At 43.4% G+C, this 14,464-nt stretch overlaps 2 protein-coding genes across 4 annotated transcripts in view; one reads left to right on the forward strand and one right to left on the reverse strand.

Annotated features, from left to right (window-relative positions):
* LOC147884607 (peptidyl-prolyl cis-trans isomerase FKBP16-1, chloroplastic-like) overlaps positions 1-13,532 on the forward strand; it is a 53,349-nt gene extending 39,817 nt beyond the window's left edge. The window contains exons 6-7 of one of the 3 annotated variants that reach the window (XM_087397794.1): positions 6,177-6,294; positions 13,206-13,532. In XM_087397794.1, the coding sequence (XP_087253920.1) occupies positions 6,177-6,294; positions 13,206-13,237 (150 nt within the window). In that variant the 3' untranslated portion in view covers positions 13,238-13,532. Of the gene's footprint in view, positions 1-6,176; positions 6,560-13,205 lie in introns of those variants that run through there. The other 2 variants (XM_087397795.1, XM_087397793.1) reach the window with 2 other exon arrangements.
* On the reverse strand, positions 3,688-4,530 carry LOC147884608 (uncharacterized). Its single transcript, XM_087397958.1, has 2 exons — positions 4,514-4,530; positions 3,688-4,369 (listed from the first exon to the last, which is right to left on the reverse strand). The coding sequence occupies exons 1-2, from the start codon at positions 4,528-4,530 to the stop codon at positions 3,688-3,690; spliced, it is 699 nt and encodes a 232-aa protein (XP_087254084.1).
* Positions 13,533-14,464: the final 932 nt, after the last annotated feature.

Consider the following 14,464-nt stretch of genomic DNA (forward strand, 5'->3'; position numbering starts at 1 on the left):
CAATGGACCAAATTCTTTTACAAGAACAATGAATCTAGATCTCTCTCACAACTCAAGAAACACTCTAAAGAACTCTCTAGATCTAAAACTAATCTAAACTAATCTAGGAATGGGAGCAATCCTAGTGAACTACTAATGAGCTAAACTAGGAGAGCTAAACCTATGCTCTGATACCATGACAAAACATGTGTGCCTCAGGATCTATGGAGCACTCTAAGGTGGATGGAACCTATGTGGAAACATGATGAAGAGAGTGCTCATGACATGTATCTCAAGTCAATTAGGTTCCAAGATAGATTAGCTTGGACTCATAAAGAGAATCTTGAGATAGTGCAAAGTGCTTGATTGATATTACTTCAAATGAACCTCCCTTTTATAGGTGAGGGTACTTACATCCATTTTGCTTGCTCACATGTGGGATATCTCCTCCATACCATGTGGCAGCTTATCCTTTGCTCATACCTTTGCTCTACAAGTGCTCATGGCACCACAACTCTCAACACTGTTTTGTATGAAGTCTTTCAAGCATTAATAGAAGGTTCCTTTCTTTGCAAAAAATAGAAAGATAGGCACTTGATGGCTCGTAGCTCCATCTATCTTACACTTCGGCCAAATATTTGGATAGACACTGTACAAACTCTGATGGCCATTTGGTTGAGCGTGTAGGGATCTTCCCTGGCCGCCTCCACCAAGAGGACCAGAGTGCCATGTAGTGCAAGGAAGGGAGCAATGAATCTTAGCTAGGCTCCAAAGACCTATTAGTAGAGCTCATGTGCTTTCCCCATCTAGAGAATATGCTGGGCATCCTTTCTCCACTCTAGCCTCAAACCAAAACACAAGCTTAACAAGCTGTTGACTTCTCACTTGGGGGTAGATGTACCTGCTTCCTCTCATTGTATTGAGCCATCCAAGTCGCTCCTTTCCCCATTAAGTTGCACTCCCTCCTTGTCTGCAAAGATATCTATGGGCTGTCGTTGGGGTTTGTCTCTTGCTACTAAAAGGTCTCCTTGTTACCCAAGAAGCTCCTCTTTAGTTGTGAAGGAAAGGCTTCTCTTGTTAAGTCCAGTCTACTATGTTCCACTAACTAAGGGGGTGTGTTCTTGCTGCTTGGGAAGCCTCTCGTCGGTGATGGAAAGTTTCTCTTGTGAAGTTGAATCTACTATGTTTCAACAATTGGCTTCAAGTCTCCTCCTTAATGGCTCCTTGATCTTCTCTTGATGATTTTTTGGACTCAATGGCCTTCTCTTCTCAGGCTTGGTCTGAAGTCTCCATTTTTGGTCGAGGACTTTTGTTTCCACTTGGCCAAGATCTTTGAGATCTTGTGTGACTTAATTGCTCAATTGCCCAAGGTGGTTGTACTTGGCCTTTGAGATAAGATGCCAAGTCTTCTGTTGGAAGCCATGCTAGAATCTTTTTGACGTTCTATCACTTGGGCCAATCCTTCCACTCAACAACGCTAGCGATATGTGGCCCATTCATGCACGTGGCCCTTGTGGGCTATTGGGTAAGTCCTTGCCTTGTGTGAGATAGGCTTGCAGCCCATTCTAAAGCTGAAATCGAAGCCCAAAGTTGAGGCAAAGGTGGAAACATGAGCCTAGAAGCTAGAGCTGAGTTTTGATCTTAATTTAGTATAGTACTCAGCAAAGGGTCTTAGTGAGCCCTTCGCCTCAACCCATAGTGGCTTGTATCAGTATGAGTGACTCTGATATTGTACTGTCTCATAGGCCTGCGAGGCCTCCGGAAGACTGTAATACATCTCTCTCTCTCTCTCTCTCTTACTTTGGCTCAGCTTGGGTGGTTAGCTTCAGCAAAAGGGCCTATCAAAATCTGCACAGGCCACCATCGAATTCCCTCAGATGAAGACTTTTGCCACTACACCGACTAGAAAGCCATCTTACTCGGACGCTGCAGCCTCGGCATTGATACTCAGCCCCTATGCATTGCATTATGAGCGGAGGATTGGATCTTATCCACAGCGTAGGGTTTCAACTATGACTGCACTTTTGTATGACTTCTGCAATGATTTCTTGCTTACCATTTCCTGCCATCTCCTTCACTTTCCTTTCAAGAGCTGCAATCATAAGTCTGAGCTCTCTCACTTCTTGTTGTAGAAAGTATATTTGCTCTTGTGGATGTACGGTCGTCCGTACCGTATCGATTCCGTACTTCTATTCCGTACGCGTACGAAATACAATTCAGTACACGTTTTTTTTTGGGGCAAAAAATAATACTTACACAGTCCGCCTGTACGGCCATTCGTCTCCAATTTGCAGCAACAGGCTACAGCCAAGCTGCCAGCCGTACAGCCAGCGTACCAAGTCCTGTAGGGTGCCGTACAGCCAGCCCTCCAAGCACTCGTGACCCAAGATCCAACGCAGGTGTAGCCTTCCACTGTCCAGACTTGAGCTCTCGAGTCTCAGTCTTCAGCTACCTGGGTCCTGGCCTTCAGCAAGAGAAGATTCTCTGAGCTCTTGTGACTCTTAGCCTTCAAGATTGGATTGAAGGAGGACCGAGGTGACCACTGACTCCCTCTTTTCTCTTCCCAAGTTCCATGTTATCGGTTGAATTTTGGGTCTTGAAGTTTCTTCTCATTCTGAAATTCAGATTCTCATCTCTCTCTCTCTTCAGATTATTCAGATTCTCATCTGACCCTTGCTCCTCCCCCCCTAAAAATGTGAAAGACACTTGCAGAAGGTTGCAAGCAAAGGCAAAAATAAATCAATTTGCAGAAGAGCTTGATGCAGATGTGGCTGATTTGGGAGATGCCTGGGAGAGTGTTGTTGCAAGTGCAAGTGCATCTACACATGAACCAAAAAATAAGAAACAAAAGGTGTCAAAGGGAGCCTTGGCCAAGGCATGGGAGTCCCAGGCATGGAAGGATGCCCACATTGCTCTTCGGCGCTTTTTCTTTGCAGAGGACATTCCTCATTGGAAGGTGAGGAGTCCATATTTTTTGGAAATGGTCCGTGCAATTGGCAAAGTTGGGCCTAGCTTTAAGCCTCCATCCTATAAATCCTTGCGCACTTTGGAGCTGAAAAATGAGGTGCTATGCATAGATCAAGAGTTGCTGCAGTTTCGGGAGAAATGGAAAAAGTATGGATGCAACATAGTGTGTGATGGCTGGTCTGACACTCGGCGTAGGTCTATCATTAATATTATGGTCTCATGCATTTTTGGATCTGTCTTCTTGAAGTTTGTGGATACTAGTGGGCAGTATAAATAAGGGGAATACATTTTTGGGATATTAAAAGATGCCATTCTTGATGTTAGGCCAGATAATGTGGTGCAGGTGTGCATGGATAATGCATCTAACTGCGTGCGAGTAGGAGATTTGGTAGAGGAGGAGTGGCCTCATATTTTCCATACTAGATGCACATGCCATTGCCTTGACCATAGTTTTTTCCATACGTGACCATACGCATCATAGCTGGATCATCTGATACATACTGATAGACACCAAAACATCATGATCAATCATCAAAGGTAGCAGGTAGTACTAAGTAGATCCTAGAAAATTGAAAGAATCCTGGGCCCTGTAGGCTGCAAGTACTACATCAAAGGCAAGCTGGAAAACATCATATAACAAATTGAAAAAGCTGCCAGCCTAGGCCCTGCAAGCTGCCACAGGCTACAGCCAAGAAACAAAACTGAAATGCATCACAACTGATGAGGCTCAAGTCTCAAGTCTCAAGGTGCATCCTCATCCTGTGCCTCATCCTCATCATCATCAGCCTCCTCCTCCTCCTCCTCCTCCTCCTCATCACTATCAGTCTCATCTGCCTCGGCATGGGACTCCAAAATACTGGAGCTGCTTGAAGCTGCAGTAGCATTCATCCTTCCTGTAACAAGAGGGGCTGGTCTGGCTGGAATATCCTCTTCTCCCTGTGTAGTCTCTTGCAAAGCAAGCAGATTTTCATCATCCTTCTCCTTGTTGATCATTTCCAAGGTCACTTCTATCTTCTCAAATCCCCTTTCCTTGATTTTGGAGATCAGTCGCAAATTAGTATGGATGTATACTAATTGTTCTGTATTCTTTGGAAGAAGCCTATTCCTTCTGTTGGTATGTATAAGAGAGAATGTGCTCCAATTCCTCTCACAAGGAGAAGCAAATGTCCCCTGCGAGAGAACTCGAATAGCCAACTGCTGCAAATTTGGAGTGTGAGCCCCAAATGTCTTCCACCACTTCATCCCTTGGTGCATCCTCTTATCATCCTTCGCAATTGCCCGAGCAAATGTGCCTGACATGGACTTGTAAACATCAAACTCATCAAATATGAGGATGGCACTGATGTTGATGATGATGTGGATGCACCTTGAGGCTTGAGCCTCATCAGTTGTGATGCATTTCAGTTTGTTTCTTGGCTGTAGCCTGTGGCAGCTTGGACGGCCCAGGCTGGCAGCCTTTTCAGTTTGCTATATGATGTTTTCCAGCTTGCCTTTGATGTAGTACCTGCAGCCTACAGGGCCGAGGATTCTTTCACTTTTCTTCTATCTACTTAGTACTACCTGCTACCTTTGATGATTGATCATGATGTTTTGGTGTCTATCACGATGTATCAGATGATCCAATTCCTGGACTCTTCATGACTTTAAAATCAATAAAAGTTTGAAGTTTTGTAGTTCTCTCTCAAGTAAATGTGTACATTCTATATTTTTCTGATTTTTTGGGGGTAAAATTAGGGTCACGTATGATTCAGCCCCGGGGGCTGAACCATACTCCAATCATACTTCCGTACCCGTATGACGTATGCGTATGGTCACGTATGGAAAAAACTATGATGGCACCCGACTGTGCAAGCCACAATACTTTTCAAATATCTTGCTCGGGAGGGATATTAGTTACGTGTTCACTAGTGTCCCAAAAGAGACTACATGGGTACACAAGGGAGTTGGCATTTTAGATTTAGACACGGGATGTTAGCGGTGTCTAAAGGCTCAGACGGGCCTGGCTGTTTTGTTTGGATGTTCTTCAGACCTTGCTTCAGGCCTTCTTTGTCCTATTACGTGACCTTGTTCAGGTCTCACAGCGAGGTGAAGCTCTCTTGCTAGGAGATTTCTATGTTCACATTGGAATGCAAGATGCCCAAATGATTGATTTGTTGATGACTCTACTACGCTGCCTAATATATAACTAGATGACACTCCTACAGGGTGTCACTTAAGGGATATGAAATCTGGATACATTACTCCTTCAACATGTTGCAAGGCGAATGCATAGATTATCCTCGGTGTGTTGCAATGTGCTATGACACATTGCTTGTGTAGTTGGATGCACCCATGGATTATTTATATACAATGGGATGGAGAGATAGCCATTGTGAACGGGTTTCACCTACTTCCGCATGGAGAAGGGATCAGTGTTGTGGATAACCTTATTGAGTCCCCCACCCATTCATTCTCCATATGCAAACTGAAATGTCGCACAGCTCTTGACACAAGCTCCTTGAGGAGAGGATCAAGGTTTTTTCTGAAGCTTCGTTCATTCATATGTTCCTTTGTGGATTATCTATATGGCGTAAGTGACTTCTTCATGTACAAGAAGGACATACTTTCAGAAATCCAGTGAAAAACGAGATTAACACCTTTCTGATTAACATGGCTCCAACAGCCCTATCTGGCCCCTAAACTTTGAAATTGTTTTGATTGGCTTAGGAGCACGGCAATGGTTTTTCAAAGACTTAAAATTGGGGCTTCTAATTGCTTCCAACACAGAAGGCAGAATGAATGTTTGGATTTTGAATCTGACACTATACTCATGGCTTTCTGTCTGGATCTACTTGGAGCTTCATCCAGTACTTGCATTTCTTGGTTGTTGTCAGCTTTTCCACTTAATTGAAGGAATTGCTCTCTGAAATCTTGCAAAAGGAGAGATCACAGCCTTTTCAAACTATTTGTTGGCATATGTCAAGGTGTGATTGATATTCAAACACACTTAATATTGCAGAGAGTTGTAGGACAAACCTTTTTGCCGATCGGAGGGAGATATTTGCTCTTATGTTTATTGGTTCCAGAGCCAAATCATTATACACGATCTGATATGGCACTTAGCTGACTTCGACAAATCAATGGATGCAGATCTTATACATAAATTTGTTTTTACATGTTTGGATTTAAATGGGATTTTTAGAAGGTTGGTCAAAAGCATGGGATGCTAACGAGTTTTTGGTGTGTGGCAGGTACCTAGAGCGGTTGAACTTGGAATGGAAGGGATGCCAGTTGGAGGGAAGCGACGAATTCTAGTAAAGCCTGAGCTAGGCTGGGTTGCTCCTAACATTTTACCCCTTCCAACGTCAGGTGCTGCAGAAAGAAGATTAAAGAACAATAGAAATCAGCCCCTTTTGTTTGAGATTGAGCTAATTAAACTGAAGCATCCAAAATAAATCAGTATGGTATTTGCTTTGGCAGGAGGAATATTGTACATCTTGAAAATAGAGTTATCCAGCTATGATAATTCAACTTCATCACAATGTAGAAATGTGTTGGTCTGATTCCACCTGCATGCTCATAAAAAATGGGACAATTGGAAATCTAATAAGTGCAAAATGTCTTCATGATCATCATGGTGTGTGCTTTATTGGCACATCTTTGTATTAACTACAATAGATAATATACACCTCGAGGTTTTATATTTCTGTGGAGGTGAATAATCATCCTCGAGAGCATTCTCTTGAGAGAGAGAGGTAGAGAGATAGATAGACAAACGTAAAGTATCCGTTCATCATGGTGTGTGCTTTATTGGCACATCTTTGTATTAACTATAGTAGATAACAATATAAACCTGGAGGTTTTACATTTCTGTGGAGGTGAATAATCATCCTCGAGAGCGTTCTCTTCAAAGAGAGGTGATATAGATAGCTAGATAGACAGATGGTAAGTATGCGTTTGTTAATGTATAGTTGAGGACACATTTATTGAATGAAATAAGCAATCTTTCCTCAAGACTGGAGGAATCTTATGGGTGCATGTCAAATCAAAGTATCCGCATTCAAATGGTAAAGATACTGAAGCCAATAATTAGTTAGTTTATGAGCAAGTTGACTCCAAATTCCAACTTGCAATTTAAGTCGGTTGCAAAATGGATTATTCACTTGAATATCAAGCCGGCTAGTTGAATGGATAGAAGGCACGTTTATGACCCTAAAGGACTTTGCCTTTATGATGAGCTAAAATGTATATTTTCATGTACAACCTTCTATGTACATGGTTCTCTTCTAAGACTTTAATGAACCACTTTTGGGCGGGGGGGTGTGTATGCGAGGAAGTGGGATGAGGGAAAGGGGGAGGGGGGTGCGCATGCACACGGATGAGGGACAGGGGGGTGGGGGTTGCCTTATAGAGTAGGTCAATGTAGAGAGAAAGTCCTATCTAGCGCTTCTCCTTTTTTTCAAGCTTTTGAAAGTCCTTTGCTTCCCTTTTGCAAAATAATAATAATATAGTGTTTTTCTCTCTTGTTTGGACTCGCAAGAAATAAAAGAACACCCAGAATCAGGAAGACTAATTGTGATGCAACTATCTTTCAATGAGTGGTGCAAAGTCTTGGTTCTCAGCAAAGGTAGGGTGGATGAAGCAGTAACCCTCATCAAGCAACTCCATGAATCATTAGATCAAATCATTCATGAAGACAACAAGGCCCTCTTGGACTTTGTGGAGTCATACCCAAACACATTGAGGAACCTGTTCCTAAACTTTAGTTTAAGCCCCCCCTCTCGTGAGTCCAGCTTTTGCAGAGAATACGAGCATAAAATGTTTTATTCCCCCACAAAACCTCCAATCACCCTCCCAACACAGTTTTTGCAATATGGAAGGATTATCTCAAGATGACCAGGAGAAGATCTTCTCAAACTTAATGGTGACCCCAGTGACAAATGCTAAAAAGAGCACATGTCCCACATATACGAATCCTTTCTTCCCACCCAGAGTTTTGGAGGCAGAGCTTATGGCACATGACAACAAAGTCTGGGATCTACATGATATGAATCTCTTGGCTTTATTCCACATTGACACCTGGTTGTTTCTTACCGATCTCTTGCAGTCCATTAAGAAATTAAAGGTGGAAGCAAAACAAGTTGCTCAAAATTTTGACATCCCAATCATATATGGTCGTGTTGGCCAGTTTCTTCCCCATGTCTATGTTCGCATCAGGCAGACGTCCATTCCCAGTAGGGGTTTTTGGCAGGTGTAAGAGTAAGATCAACGAATCTGAGAGAAGCTCGAAATATGTCAATGACATCTTTAATGTCGGTAGACCCTACATCAAATGTAGGGGCAATGAGGAGGCCTCTAAAGGAAGCCTTTAACTCATTCCTCTTATTTATGAAGACCCTGGAATATGGTATTGTTTGGGAGAGCCTCCATTACCTTAATGTACATGAGAGAACTAATGCTCACTGCAATACGGAACTTGGAGAAAAGCCCCTCTTTACCACTGCTCCCCAGGGTGTGTTCATATGGGAAAATTTTTGTAAGAGGTCATGATGGTAGCAGCCAGAGAGCAGTAAGTTCTTCAAAACGGGGTAGATTCCAGTCACGAGGTGGAGTAGGGTATGGGAGAACCAGGATTTTGCAGACAACCCAATCACGTACCCCAAAGCAGATTGAATGGCAAAACAGTGCAGAGAGCTCAATCCACTTTGACTCAGGTGAATCTTAGGTAAGGCCTTCAAAGATCATGAGAGGCGGCAGAATTATGTCCTTTACGCAGGATGCCAATGAAAAGCTGTCGGTTAAGCACCTCCTTTATGATGAGAAAGATTGATCTTTTGCAGGTATGTGTCCTCCCCTCAAAGAACCTTGTTATCCTCCCTCATGGAGAAATTACCCTAACCACTCGTTGCATGAAAAACAGCAAAGGATTTATAACATTGGAATTTGAAAATCCCCTTCTCGATTATTTCTCCATAAAGAAACTGTTTTCTGAATTCTGTTTGGCTCATAATTTACATTTGGCTAGTACATTCATAAAGGAAGCCTCTATTAGTTGGCCCTTCAAGAAGAATTTGGGAGCAAAACTAATGAAACCATGGTTAACCTTTAGGGATGAGGGGAACGTATCTTGTCACTGCTTTGAACCTAACTTGATGAGGTCTGTTAACAAGACCTGGAACCATGTGGTAACATTGGACACTGCCATAATTCAGAATGAAAGACTTCGCAATGAGGTGCAGAAAGGTTTGAACCATATCCCAAAGGAGGGGTGGCACTTGGAAGGTACGCTATGTACTTTAATGCAGGCTTGGTACCAATTAATGGACTTGGTTGATAAGCATGAAGGAGACCGCCTCTGGAAATTAATACAAACCTTTAGAATTTTTGCAAGGGATTTCTTGAAACACTTGATGGATTCTAAGATCCCTACGAGGGAGGATCCTGTAACCTTCTCATACTCCTCTGAAGTACAAAATGAAATAGACCGAATTATATCCATGGTCCTAGTTACCTCCACAGACAAATCAGCATCCAGGCCAGTGGTTGTATGCGCAGACCTTGCCCTCTCCTTGGTGCGTGAGAGACTACACAGCTCAGACTTTGTTTGGGTTGAACATGGGGACTTCCTTGACTGACTAGCCAAGGATATTCTATCCTTTCAAATATGTACACTTATTGAAAAGCACTCTTTACCTTACTTAATGTGCACATACAAAGCACAGAAGAGTTCCTTTAGGTGGATAACGAATGCCCATGCATGTGTTTTCTCGGAGATAGTGGAATTTATTTCATCATCTCTACAAGCATGCCTAGAACCCCTTATGGTTGCTAGTGTAGGACTACATGAATCAATCATGGATGACCTAGGGGTCCCATTGAAAGCCAGTTAAATCGGTCTATGACACAAAAGTAAATCTACCAGACTTGATAACATGTGTCTTCACAGCCGATATCGGCAAATGCTTTGAGAACATCCCTATACAAGGAGAGATGGGCCTCATTCAGGTTATGGAGCAGGTGATCTCGCTTGCTTTCTCTTGTTCAAGGGAGAAGTTCATTGTTCCTCGAAAACGGGGAGAGGTAGAGTGGTGGGGGAGAAGGCCACGACATGCCCCGTTGACATCGGAACATGAGCTGATAAAAATAAATACCTGGCTCCTTTGCAACATGCACCTCTCTCTGGGAGGATCAACCTACAGACAGGTCTCCGGCATCCCCATGGGGTTTGCATGCTCCCCCCTCTGGTGCAACCTATACCTTTTCTAGTTCGAATATGACTTTACCATGAGACTATGGCACCTCAAGCAAGGACAAACTCTGAGAAATTTCAGGTACTCAGCACGGTACATGGATGACATCCTTCTCATTAATGTACCAAACCCAAGATAGTACTTGGATCCATCTGCACGCATAGATCCTGATAATCCATATTGGATTTACCCTTTAGTTTTCTTGGAGATAAAGGAAACAACTAAGGCATACTCCACTGATGCACAAACGGAACCCCAAGGCACAAAGGTTTCCTTCCTCAATATGGCCATCACAGTAGTACACCCCAAAAACGGGGTAGCAGTCATGAGCAGATTTGATAAGCTTGAAGAACTTGACTATAAAGTATGCCAATACATTTGGCGACATGGGAACAAGCCAAAATCCTTCGCGGAGAAAGTCATCTTGTCACAGATAATGCTTATACTTTACATAGAGAGTGGAAATTTTAATGCCTTCATACATATCGAGAGGCTACTAAGGAAATTTGAAAAGAACGGATTCGACAGAAGGAGTGGGGGATTGATACTCAAATTCCTTAAAGGCGACTTCTCGGGCATCTCTTTGAATGCACGAGCAATAACTCAATGGATGAGTAAGCACCGTTCACCCCCTACACCTCATATAGATATACACTAATTAAAACCCTATGCGGGGCAGCCGTCCAACCCAGTCTTTGAGGATGGGTGGACAACATCCCACACATGGACTATGTGGTATGGACCGCTGCGGGAATATGGCTTTTGAGGGACACACACACACACACTTGCCTTTCAAGAAGGAAGGGACTAGATCCCAAACGAGATCCCATGGATGCGGAAACACACTCGTATATAGGATCAACTATAAATAGGCCTACCCACAATTTATGAGGGGGTTTGGCTAGAGAATCCGAGGCATTTACAAGCTCCTCGATTAACTCCTTCATGTTGCCATAATTACACTAACTGCCCCCCAGGAAGGATCCGATAAGCATATGAGGCTTATTGAGATGAGAACATTAGGTGTTGGATGGGTGGGGAGAATAAGAGGTAGAAAATATTTGACCGGATTTAAGGGGATAAAAAAGAAAAAAGAGAAAAGAGAAAGAAGAGCTAATATATGGAAGGGCCCTTCAGATCGAATCTTACACCACCTCGACCCTTCCCGGGTGACCTTTGACACTTTCAAATTCAATTTCCCGGGTGGTCCGCAACGGCCACTCGAAGACAAGGCCCAAAAGAGAATCCAATGTGCATCGAGCCCAACGCCCATGAGCGACAGCGGGACCTTGGCATCCACCTCCAGAAAAAACTCTGACAACCGAGATCTCGGGATATCTCAAGCTCCAGACTCGGAATCCCAGCACTGGCAGAGCATCTGACAACAACAAAACAGCCTCGAAGGACATACTTCCAGAGCTGCATTAGACGATGTAGGGCACCCAGGTGAGTGGAACAAGCTCACTCTACCTCTCCCGCCCAGCCACAGAATGGCGTCGTCCCCCCCCCTTCACCCCGCACTCCCCATCGGTCAAGAGAAGATTTGTCGCCTTCCTTCCTTCTCCCTATGCCTATGCACCGTGAGACCTTATCCCACGTTAGAGGAACTCCTCCCTGTCGGTATGCTCCTCCACCGCACTGAGCAGGGACATGACACGACGAGCTTGTAGTGAAAGTTGGACACGCACCACTCATCGTATTTCGGGCCACCCACTTGTTGTATTCCCATTGCATGCCCGTATCGTTTCTGAACTTACGTAGTAGAGGCTGAGGGATGACTGGTCCGTGCCCATACACCTATATGGAGGTCTTGTTGCAGAAGCTTTGATTACACGATTTTCATTAGCAGCTAGGTGCTTGGCTATCATGGTAAGGTCGAGACGTATAGAGAGAAACGACCTTCGATTAAAACTATGGTTACGGGAAGCGAAGAACGGCCGGACGTATATCCATACGGAGTGTGTATAAAGCTAGGACCATTTCCTACGTGATAACCGTAAGAAGCATGACAAGAATTTGCAAGTAAACAGTCCGAGTTGAGTAGTTAACACTACTAATAGGTTGGGGTTGGAAGTAGGTGCAAGAAGGGAGTACTCGAAGGACATACCAGATCTGTGTAGAACGATCTAGAGCCCTCAGGCGGAAAAAATATGATGCCAGCTACCCGTCACAACCTGCGCTGCACTCAACTCCTCTACGCACAGACATGATTGCCTAAGGAGCTCACCGTGAACTCTTGCATGGCGGCCCCAATGTCACTTACTAACCCCTGCCGTTAAAAGTGACCATGGACGAGCAAGCGGTATACCGATTGCTTTTAATTGCATTTCCTCAGGTTCTCGTTAAATTTCCCTGAATCGAGGCCCATGTACGGGATAATGGAAGCCCTACGCGGTTCTGAGGAGAGTTGGAGAACATGATACCTTACTGAGATATGCGTATACACTGCATGCATCCCTCTTTCCCCTTGAGTTCTATAGGAAATTAGCATGGGGAAGGGACTTAAAATCATGTTGGTAATATTGATACTTTGGTTATGTCTCTTGGGATGTCTAGTAGATATGATGATGGAAATGAGATTACTGATCATAGAAGAATGCTAAGATATTAGATGAAACTGCGTAATCCTGAAGCATGCTGAGGTTTTAATGGATTTTCAAGGGCTACTATTGCTGAGAACTTCCTGGAAAATTTTATTATGGAGGCGTATATGATAGTAGATACGCTGCTCTATTTATTAGATGGCTTATTGAAATTTGTCTGAAAATATGGTAACTATAAATGGTCATATGGCTTATGATCATGAAAACCTTTGGGCAAGAAAATGGTTACTGGTACTCCTTCAAACAAAGTTATTTTAAGGAACAGATCCTTATGATCCATAGGCATGGTCATCATCAGTGTCCCCTCCTTGATCAAGAGAATTGCTGGGTCTGACATGGATAACAACTGTAACGGGGCCGTGAAGCCTGCAGTCACACATTGCATTGCAATTATGTTCTAACATACGGTGCTTGTGGATGGATGCAGGTGAGTCTAGCTACTTGTCCCAGCATTTTTGATTGATAGGAAGGAGGATAATGAGGCACTGTGATGGCAACTCGAATTGACCTGCAAATCTTCCTCAGTTCAAGAGTATCCACTACAAGAGAGCTCTTTATATGAAGTCCAGGAGGATTTTGACATGGTTTGGTGTCTTTTGGGAGGCTCCTTATAGGCAGTACATAGCCAAATGATAGACTGCTTACTGTAATGAAGTTGCTATGCAAGCAAAGTACAATTGAAGGATAGTCTATGTTATACCGAGTCTTGGACAAACTAGACACCATGGTTTGGTAATTATATGAGGAATTATATGACAAGACAGTAGTTGAATTCTGCAATATATTCAAATGATAAACTGTTTAGAAGTGACATTCTTGACCTAATAAGGTTTGTGCATGAATGTATGCATGAGCATTAACATCAGATACAGGATGCAACACCTGAAAACCTGTACAGCACCATGGAATGCACTTAAAAACATGGGAATGAGGATGCATTGGATGTGAAGGGGAACTCTCTACATGGGAGCCAAGAGGATGTAGTAAGGGAGACTTAGGTCTTACTGTTTGGATAAGTAACACACACACACACACACACGCAGGCACGCACGCGCACACAGATCTATTAACGTTTGCAAAAGACCTCATGGGTCTATGAGACAAAGTACAACCTTCAATAAGTGATTGACTACATCTTGAAAACCAAAGAGGGTTGGGGGAGTGCACAAAGCTCGGGTCCTCGATTATTATAGGGCATAGCTACATTCTAGTACTATCATAAGGTGGCCTCTTTTGCTCTCCCTCCCTCTGGATGCTTCTCTCCCTCTAAGAGAGCTTTTATCTCTCTCGCCCTTTTGCTCTCCCTCCCTTTGGATTATTCTCTCCCACAAGTGCACACACAAGCGCACATGCACACACACACATTCACATGCACGCGTTCACAAGCACATAGGGGGGGGGGAGGATGCACAAGATATAGCTAGATGTACATTGAGATATACGAGAGAGAGAGAGAGAGAGAGAGAGAGAGAGAGAGAGAGAGAGAGAGAGCAATCTATACACTAAGTTAAATTCAAAAGAAATTGAGAATATATACATGGAGTCCTCAAGGTCAGATTTATGGTTTGTCCCATGAATGCTATCTAGATATGAAATTCTCAACACCCCCTCTTAAAGTGCTGCGCATCTGCAAAGACTGCTTTACCAAAAACAAAAGAGTTTTATAAGAAATACTTATCAAAAAAG

The sequence above is a fragment of the Dipteris shenzhenensis genome, chromosome 26, assembly GCF_047967505.1.
Source record: "Dipteris shenzhenensis isolate YYH24624 ecotype China chromosome 26, Dip_SZ_1.0, whole genome shotgun sequence".
NCBI lineage: Eukaryota > Viridiplantae > Streptophyta > Polypodiopsida > Gleicheniales > Dipteridaceae > Dipteris > Dipteris shenzhenensis.